The sequence below is a fragment of the Psammomys obesus genome, unplaced genomic scaffold, assembly GCF_907164565.1.
Source record: "Psammomys obesus unplaced genomic scaffold, mPsaObe1.curated_primary_1811, whole genome shotgun sequence".
NCBI classification, from domain to species: domain Eukaryota; kingdom Metazoa; phylum Chordata; class Mammalia; order Rodentia; family Muridae; genus Psammomys; species Psammomys obesus.
Genome location: NW_026585895.1, coordinates 3,295,450 through 3,305,211, shown reverse-complemented (window position 1 = coordinate 3,305,211; position 9,762 = coordinate 3,295,450). Strand labels below are relative to the sequence as shown.

Sequence of the window (9,762 nt, the reverse complement as noted above, 5' to 3'; positions counted from 1 at the left end):
TTCCTTCCTTCCTTCCTTCCTTCCTTCCTTCCTTCCTTCCTTCCTTCTTTCATTTTAGGTGAAGAACTTAAACAATTTACATAAAAGTATCTTATTATCCAAAGATTGAAGTTTATTTAATTTCAATAAAATTGATCATGGAATCAATTACACTGATAAATGGTGCAGTTTAGATGAACAATAAACTTATGTGAATACATATAACTTCAGTTGCATATACAGATACATATGTGTGTGTGTGGCAGTACAGACATCTTATTAAAGGCCGCATTTCAGATGCTTACAAAATATGACTTTGGATTAGCTAAGAATCAGAAATCTACAGCGGAATGAAGCTGCTATGTGAATCTCATTTTTAATGTTGGCATAGAGTGGGCGCATGTTCAGTTAATGCTTCTTTCTATATAATTTACTGTCTTGCTTGCTGCTATTTTTTTTATTATTTATATTGGCTTCATCTGTGAATAGTGTGATTTTTTTTTAACTTTTTTTTTTCTTTTCAAATTTGGTTTGCTGGTATTTTCTTACCTGTCCTTTGTCCTGCCTGCAGTGCTAATTGACTGCATTGACAATGGAGAGGCGCCACAGGCCGGGGGTGAGCTCACTGAATGAATCCTGTAATTGTGTGTTTCAGGACTATGCCGAGAAGGAGAACACTATCGCCAAGGCTCTGGAGGACCTGAAGGCAAACTTCTACTGTGCACTCTGTGACAAGCAGTATCACAAGCATCAGGAATTCGACAACCACATCAACTCCTACGACCACGCCCACAAGCAGGTACGAGAGAGAAGGCAAGATAACATCGTAAGCTTTTGTCATAGGCGGGATTGTGAAGACTATGTTACCATTTTCGTTATGTTTTGTTTTGTTTCCGATTTGCAGTTTTAAAGATGTGCTTCTGTGACGATGAGTCCAGTTTAGAAGAGCAAAAGCAACGGTTGAAACAAATGCCTAGCACTGAAAACAGTTCTGAACTCATGTCTCTTATTGTCCATGTTTGTTTTGAAAACAATAATCTACAGAAAATGATCTGATAAATGTTCTCGAATATATACATTACAAAAAATTTATTAAATACTGCAGATATTGAATATAAATAAGGTTTTACATTGCTTAACAATGAGTTACATGTGCTAGAAAATGTATTGGTCAGTTTTTAAATTTTATACATTTCTTTAGAGTGTGCGTGTATAAGCAAAAACATCTACAAGGTCAGGACATTAGTATAAAGTGAACTGTCATTGCTGCGTATGCCCTGTACAGCAGACAAAACTGTGGATGGGGCTAATTGCTGTGTTCTTTACAGAGCATTTCAGATTTAAACTGACTTGAAAAATACCATGACAAAATGCCTTAAGGTTATTAATTAAGTGTGTGCACAATGTTTACATGACTTAGTTCGTTTACTGGTATTCTCACACTAGTATCAGTTATAAATCCAGTACCCATTGTTTGATAAGCTTAGTAAAGATACAATTAAACTAGTGACTAAAAATTAAGTTAACATTTATTTTATTTTCTTTGCGTTTTTGTTTGATTGTTTGTTTTTGAGACAGGGTTTCTCTGTGTAGTAGCGCTGCTTGTCCTAGAAAGTGCTTTGTAGACCAGGGTAGCCTTGAACTCACAGAAATCAGGCTGCCTCTGCCTCCTGGGTGCTGGGATTAAAAGCATATGCCACCACGCCTACCTTTGATTTTATTTTCTAAAGGGCCTGATATTTACCATGACAATTTTATTTGCTGTTTATCTAATGATGGAATATCAGGTCTAGCATCAGTTTATATGTATTTTATTCGTCAAACATCACCCACAGATATCATTTAAATTTAATCCTTGTAAAAACAAAAGGAATATATTTGAAAGTATGAACTTGTACCTACTTTCCTTTAATATTGGGTTAAAATAGGATGAATTATCCAGCACAAACAGAAAAAAAAAAAAAACTAGGGGGAAATTATGTCATTAAGTGCTTATGAGACAATGATGTGCATTGTGTTTTACTGTCAATGTTCCAGTCTTTCATACTGACTAAAGTATATTCAGAAAAGCTGTGGTAGGAAAAAAGTCACCCTTCAATCACACACAAATAATAAGTGCATGCTTAGCTTAAGACTATGTCCTTGACTCATGTCTTCCCTCTAGAGTGTAGTAGATCTCAGATTGCACAAGCAAAGACGACAGTTTTGATAAAACAATTCCACTTCTTATATACAAATGATTCTACTTAATATATAAACGGCTTAGTTTGAACATTGTGATATGCAAGCCAATAGTATTAATTCGTGTTCTATTTATTTGGTATTTGTCCATAAAACAGAATGCATGGTCATGTTTTCCTATGTGACAGTGCTTTGATTATTCCCAGATATCTAACATTTTAACACATTATAAATCTCATTTTACAATAACGTTATTCTAAATCCATGGATGTGTATGCATTTTGACACTACTTATCACCTTTCTCAATAATTGCCAAATTCAACGATTAGCTTGTCTAGAAGTGCAAATTTATCTAGATAGGCCAAAGGAACTTTCAAATTCTCTGTTCTCGGTGAATTTAGCATACTATTTATTCTTTTTAAAATTATAGATCTTAATTAAAAACAAAACAAAACAACACCAATAAAACCTGAGGTAGGGTTGTCAGGATCATCAGGCTTCTCCCCACTAAAACATCCTCATGGGATTCAGAGAACTGCCTTGTCCTCAAACTTCAGTCAATTTTCTTAAGGAATGAAAAATAAAAGATGCAAACATCAATTAAAACTGTGTATATTAACCACAAAGCACACACACATGCCTCTGCATGTACAGACACACACACACCGCTGTGTGTACACACACACACACACACACTCGTTCTATTCACATAATCTAAGAGAAATCAAAATGGATATGGCTTACTCCTTAAAGACCCAGAGGTTGTGCGCTCCTCTCTGGGCTGGCAACTGAGGGCTACACTCTGGAAATCAATCCGGTGCTTCCTCAGACAACTAGGAGTAAGAAGAAAACAAGAAACAAGCTAGGAACCTGCCACAGAGGGCCTCTGAAAGGCTCTGCCCTGCAGACTATGGAGGCAGATCATGAGACTTATGGCCAACCTTTGGGCAGAGTGCAGAGAATCTTATGAAAGAAGTGGGAAATAGTAAGATCTGGAGAAGACAGGAACTCCACAAGGAGAGCAACAGAACCAAAAAAATCTGAGAACAAGGGTCTTTCCTGAGACTGATGCTTCAACCAAGTACCATGCATGGAGATAACCTAGAACCCCTGCACAGATGTAGCCCATGGCAGTTCAGTGTCCAAGTGGGTTCCATAGTAATGGGAACAGGGACTGTCTCTGACATGAACTGATTGACCTGCTCTTTGATCACCTCCCCCTGAGAGGGGAGCAGTCTTACCAGGCCACAGAGGAAGACAATGCAGTCACTCCTAATGAGACTTAATAGATTAGGATCAGAAGGAAGGAAAAGAAGACCTTCCCTATCAGTGGATTTGAGGAGGAGCATGCATGGAGAAGGAGGAGGAAGGGAGGAACTGGGAGGGGAGGAGGGAGGGAACTACAGGGGAGATACAAAGTGAATAAAGTGTAATTAATAAAAAAATGTAAAAAAAGACCAGAAGTACCCACTCGACCATGGTAAATTTGTTAAGGTTTTCTGATGGATCGATGACCATCCATCCCTGAAAGCTGCTAAACACCATAGTTACAGCTCACCAGTGTGGACTGAGCGCTAACATTTGTCATGATGAGATAATGATGTAATAGCCGAAAGCATTTAAATCCACATCACCACTATGTCACCTTGCCAGAAGACAAAGACACAACAGCGACAGTGTCTCCTTACACAGTGACCGCCATCTCTCGGCAAAGGTCACTCCCACAGGTGCTGTCAGCGGGTGAAGACAGCACAGATTGGAGGGGGAAAATTTATAATCTTGCTTTCTCTTCTAAGAACTTGACTTAGGGATACTATACAAAACATCTACTATCTGGAAATATCTAAATCTAATACTGAAAATATAGATCTTCACTCATAGTTAAGCCTGCTCAAGAACTAAGAAAGGTCACTTGCCAAAAGCACAAATAAAATGCAGAGCAGAAATCAGTTCAATGAGCTATCAGAACGTTAAAGTGTGAGGAATCCTGGTTTGAGAAGGAAATCGCTATTTGGGGAGATTCTATGATCTAAGCTTGCAGTCCCTTTGGCTCTCCTAGAACATTCTTCAACTCATGTAACACAGATAGTCTTAACATCATCCAAAAGCTCTGTAATCTTTATTTATTCCTAGTCATGTTCTCTCTTCATGTGCTGTCAAATAGTCTGGGTATGAACATGTTCTGATCAATCTAATATGTTTTTATGTCTTTAATTACCATTTTAAAAATTTTATTCAGTATGTTTTTTCAGCTCTAGAATTTCTATAATTTAAAAATTGTATCTATCCCTTGAGGTTTCTCTGTTAAAATTCATTTTTCCATTCCACTGAATTTCTTTAAAATCATTCTATTAATTATTTTTGAAAATTATTTTATACATGTTGCTCTCTCGTTGGCTGCTGATACAGTGTCTTTTCCTTTTGATGTGGTCATTATTTCCAAATGTTCTTTTTCTGGGTAGAGTGTGAAGTCATCTCAACATTGAAATATTTGTTTTTATTCTACTCTTTAAAACCCATTTTTCTTTGTGACTGACCCTCCAAAAATTCCAAGCACCCTGATTATTTTCTTTTAGCTTGACTACATCCCTATTTGGATACAGAATTGTTTCCTAAGTCCAAATTTTCAACAACTGTGCCATTCATCAGTTATTGCTAGTTCATTCTGGAAGACAATATAAGGTCAACATTACTCCAAGACAAAACTGAATATTATTCACTATGAACTTCAGGAAGTACCTACGAAGAGTAGTGTATCCCTATAGCCTACTTCCTGTGCTAAAGTTCTATAGCATTTTTTACTCAATTATTGGCCTGTGGTCAGAAGTACAGGATTGATTTCTTGATAGCACTTGGAAGATAGACCACGGAGAGACCTGCCCAGAGTCTGATGTCATATCTGCAGCTACTAGGTCCAAAGGGCCTATCAATCCATGGGGCTAGAGTTTCTGCAGCCCATTGCAAGAATGGGTCAGATGAAAGCCCATATATTTTAGGAGGCAAATTGGTGGGAAAAGTCAACGCACACGACCACTGCAAGAATTTGAATGAAACGGGGATGTTTTTTTTCCCACCAGCCAACCTCCCCAGACAAATTGTCCTTGAAGTTTCATCCTCAGGGAGATAACAGTCACTGAGATCTTTCAGTGTTACGTTTCACCAAGTAGCTCTGAGTACGAAGACAATGTTCTCTACCTACTAACCCTGTTTCCCTGTAAGATCAGCATTGCTCCACATTACAGGGTCCAAATGTAAGACACTTTTTGTGAAGAATTTTCTTTAATCTACAAGAATGATGCTAGAATATTCTGCCCTTGAGTCTCAGCACCAGAGATGTGCTGGCACATTACAGCTGGTGGGAGAGAGTCTAAATCCTCCTCACCACGATGAGTTCTTTGACTGTTGGAAGGACTAGTCATCAGGGTTCAATTGTAACCAACCCCCTGTGAGTAACTGTGCTACCTGAGACCAAGAGACAGTTGGTATAGATAGTACTTAAAGCAACAGGGCTGATGGGACCTAGTTCCCACGTACTTCTACAGAAGTCTAACCAAAGAGACCTGCTCTGCATTATGGAAAACAGTATGCTCCAGGCCAGTGCAAAGCTGGCAGTGACCCAGCTTGAATCAGTTCACTGCATACAAGCTTCTATCTGATGCGTTCAGAGTCCTAAAGGATTTGTGTCTGTGTTCTGGCTTTGTGCTTCTTTCTGGGTCTTAGTATTGTAGGTTCCTCACAGACATCCAACGCAAACTTCTCTGCTGTTCCGAGAACACGTGTCTGAGTGTGGAGTTTTGCTAGTCTCTCTGCAGCCTGAAGTTAGAGGAATCAGGACGTTTCCTTACTAAATGTTGCATAATCTCATCTGGCAGGTAGCATACAAACAGCATTCTGTCAACAGAGAGAAAATTTAACTTTGGGCAGGAAAATGACAGATTGATTACAAACCATTATTTTGAGTTGCATTTCTGCAAGAGCTATTATTTTGTTGGTTTGGTTCGCTTGCTTATTTGTTTTTATTTTGAAACAGATTGTATCTATATAGCCTTGGCTGTCCTAGAACTCATTATGTATACTGGGCTGGGCTGGAACTCACAGAGGTCTACCAGCCTCTGCCTCCAGAGTGCTGTGATTAAAGGCATGTGACATTACACTAGAATTATAAATATTATTTTTAGAAATTAGAAAAATAGATTGATGTAAAAAAATCATAGAATACTTTTAAGGATCGGTATATTCCTCAATACCCTGTCACTCTCAATATATACCCATAATCCTCCTTTCATTATTCTTTGCCCTTATAACAAATAAGATGATTATAATATATGTTGATTAAAAAATAGCTTAAGATATTTTTAAAGAAAATGAAAGTCTCCTCATCTATCATAAGATTCCCTGCACTCTGGCCAAGGTTTGGCTATTACCCTCAGTATCTGCTTTGATACCCTGATGAGTAGAGCCTTTCAGAGACCCTATGTGGAAGGCTCCTGTCTGTCCCCTGTATTCTCCCACTTCAGATATCTATCCTGTTTGCCCTTCTGAACGAGGTTTCAGCCTCTTCCCTAGGGTTCTCTTTGTTGTTTAGCTTTTTTATTATTATTTATTAGTTACAGTCTATTAACTCTGTATCCCGTTTCCTATTTCTCTCCCAATCCCACTCTCCCTCCCTCATCTTCCCCCTACCCCTTTCCAAGTCCACTGATAGGGGAGGACATCCTCCCATTTCATCTGACCCTGGCTTATCAGGTATCTTCAGGACTGGCTGCAAAGTCCTCCTCTGTGGCCTAGCAAGGCTGCACCTCCCTCCGGTGTGTGTGTGGGGGGAGGTCAAAGAGCCAGCCATTGAGTTCATGCCAGGAATAGTCCCTGTTCCCCTTACTAGGGTACCCACTTGGGTACTGAACTACCATGGGCTACATCTGAGCAGGGGTTCTAGGTTATATCCATACTTGGTTCTTAGTTGGAGATACAGTCCAATAAAAGATCCCTGTGCCCAGATATATTTGGTCCTTGTGGAGCTCTTTCATATAATTCCCTGTACTCTGCCAAAGGTTTGATTATGAGTCTCAGTATCTGCTTTGATACACTGCTAGGTGGAGACTTTCAGAGGTCCTCCATGGTAGGCTCCTGTCCTGTTACTTGTTTTCTGCTACATTCAATGTCCAACCCATTTGTCTTTCAAAGTGAGGGTTGATCATCTTACCCAGGGTCCTCTTTCTTGTTTATCTTCTTTAATTGTACAGGTTTTAGTATGTTTATCCTATGTTATAGGTCTAGGACCCACTTATAAGTAAGTATATACCCTGTGTGTCTTTTTCCTTCTCAGATACCTCACTCAGGATGATCTTTTCTAGATCCCACAATTTGCCTGCAAATTTCATGATTTCCTTGTTTTTCATTGCTGAGTAGTATTCCATTATGTAAAAAGTACCACAATTTCTGTATCCATTCCTCTATTGAGGGACATCTGGATTGTTTCCAGATTCTGGCTATTATGAATAAACTGCTACAAACATGGTTGAGCAAATATCCTTGTTGTGTACTTGAGCATCTTTTGGATATATGCCTAGGAGTGGTATGGCTGGATCTTGAGGAAGTGCTATTGTTAATTGTCTGAGAAAGAACCAGACTGATTTCCAAAGGGGTTGTACAAGTTTATATTCCCACCAGCAATGGATGAGGGTTCCTCTTTCTTCACAACCTCTCCAGCATGTGTTGTCACTTAAGTTTTTGATCTTAGCCATTCTGATGGGTGTAAGGTGACAAAGCAAGGCTACCCACTTTCTCCTTATCTCTTCAACACAGTACTTGAAGTCCTAGCTAAAGCAATAAGACAACTAAAGGAGATCAAGGGGATACAAATTGGAAAGGAAGATGTCAAAGTTGCACTATTTACAGTTGATATGATAGTATACATGAGTGACCCCAAAAATTCAATCAGAGAACTCCTTCAGGTGATAAATATCTTTAGCAAAGTGGCTGGATACAAAATCAACTAAAAAATAAATCAGAAGCCCTCCTGTATACCAAAGGCAAAAGGGCCTAGAAAGAAATCAGGGAAACAACACACTTCACAATAGCCACTAATAACATAAAGTACCTTGGGGTGCCCCTAACCATGCAAGCGAAAGACCTGTTTGAAAAAAACTTCAAGTCTCTGAAGAAAGGAATTGAAGCAGATCTCAGAAGATGGAAAGATCTCCCATGCTCATGGATTGGTAGAATTACCATAATTGTTTAGCTTCTTTAGCACTATAGATTTTAGTATGTTTACCCTATATTATATGTCAAATATCCACTTATAAGTGAATATATACCATGTGTGTCTTTCTGCTTCTTGGTTACATCACTAAGGATGATATTTTCTAGTTTCATCCATTTGCTTGCATTTTTCATGATTTCCTTGTTTTAAATTGCTGAGTAGTAGTCCATTGTGTAAATGTACCACAATTTCTGTATCCATTCCTTGGCTGTGGAACATCTATGTTATTTCCAGATTCTAGCTATTACAAATATATCTGCTATGAACATAGTTGAGCAAATGCCCTTGTTGAATGGTGGAGAATCTTCAGGGCATAAGCCCCGGAGTGATATAGCTGGATCTTGAGATAGCATTAGTCCTAATTTTCTGAGAAAGCACCAGAGTAATGTCCAAAGTGGTTGTACAAGTTTACATTCCCACCAGCAATGGAGGAGGATTTTCCTTTCTCCACATCCTCTCCAGCATGTGTTGTCACTTGAGTTTTTGATCTTAGCCATTCTGATGGGTGTAAGGTAGAATCTCAGAGTCATTTTGATTTGCATCTCTCTGATGACTAAGGATGTTGAACATTTCTTTAAGTTTTTCTCAGCCATTCGATATTCCTCTGTTGAGAATAGCTGTGTGACCCATTTTTTAAAAAAATTACATTACTTGTTGGTGTTAAACTTCTTAAGTTCTTTACATATTCTGGATATCAGTCCTCAGTCAGATGTAGGGTTGGTGAAGATCCTTTCTCAGTCTGTAGGCTGTCATTTTGTTCTGATGACAGTGTTCTTTGCTTTAAAGAAGATTTTGAGTTTCAGAAGGTCCCATTTATTGATGTTTATCTTAGAGCCTTTTTCTGGGGAGATAAAAATAACTGGCAGGGACAGTAACTCTATAAGAGTAAAACAGAACAAAAAAATATGGGCCCAGTGGGGCCTGCAGAGACTGGTGAATCAACCAAGGACCATACATGGAGAGGACCTAGTCCACCTGCTCAAATTTAGTCCATGGGCAGCTCAGTCTCCATGGGGGTACCCTAGTAAGGGGATAAGGGGTTGTCTCTGGCATGAACTCCATTGTCTGCTCCCTCTGGTGAGGTTGCCTTACTAGGCCACTGAGAAAGAGGATCCAGACAGTTCTGATGAGACCTGATTGGCTAGGATCAGATAATAGGGAGGAGAACTATAGGACTATTAATGGACTATGGGAGGGATGTAGAGGAGAAAAAGGAGGCTGTGTTGGACTGAGAGGAGGAGAGGGATGAGGATTCAGCCAGGATACAAAGTGAATAATTTGTAATAAATTTTAATAATAATAATAATAATAATAATAATAATAATAATAATAATAATAA

General features: G+C 38.8%; 1 protein-coding gene across 1 annotated transcript in view; it reads left to right on the top strand.

Annotated features, from left to right (window-relative positions):
• The window catches only part of Znf804a (zinc finger protein 804A), a 223,424-nt gene that overhangs the window by 186,562 nt on the left and 27,100 nt on the right, over positions 1–9,762 (top strand). Inside the window, exon 2 of the mRNA XM_055600554.1 lies at positions 635–778. Coding sequence (XP_055456529.1) covers positions 635–778 — 144 coding nt within the window. The remainder of the gene's footprint in view (positions 1–634; positions 779–9,762) is intronic.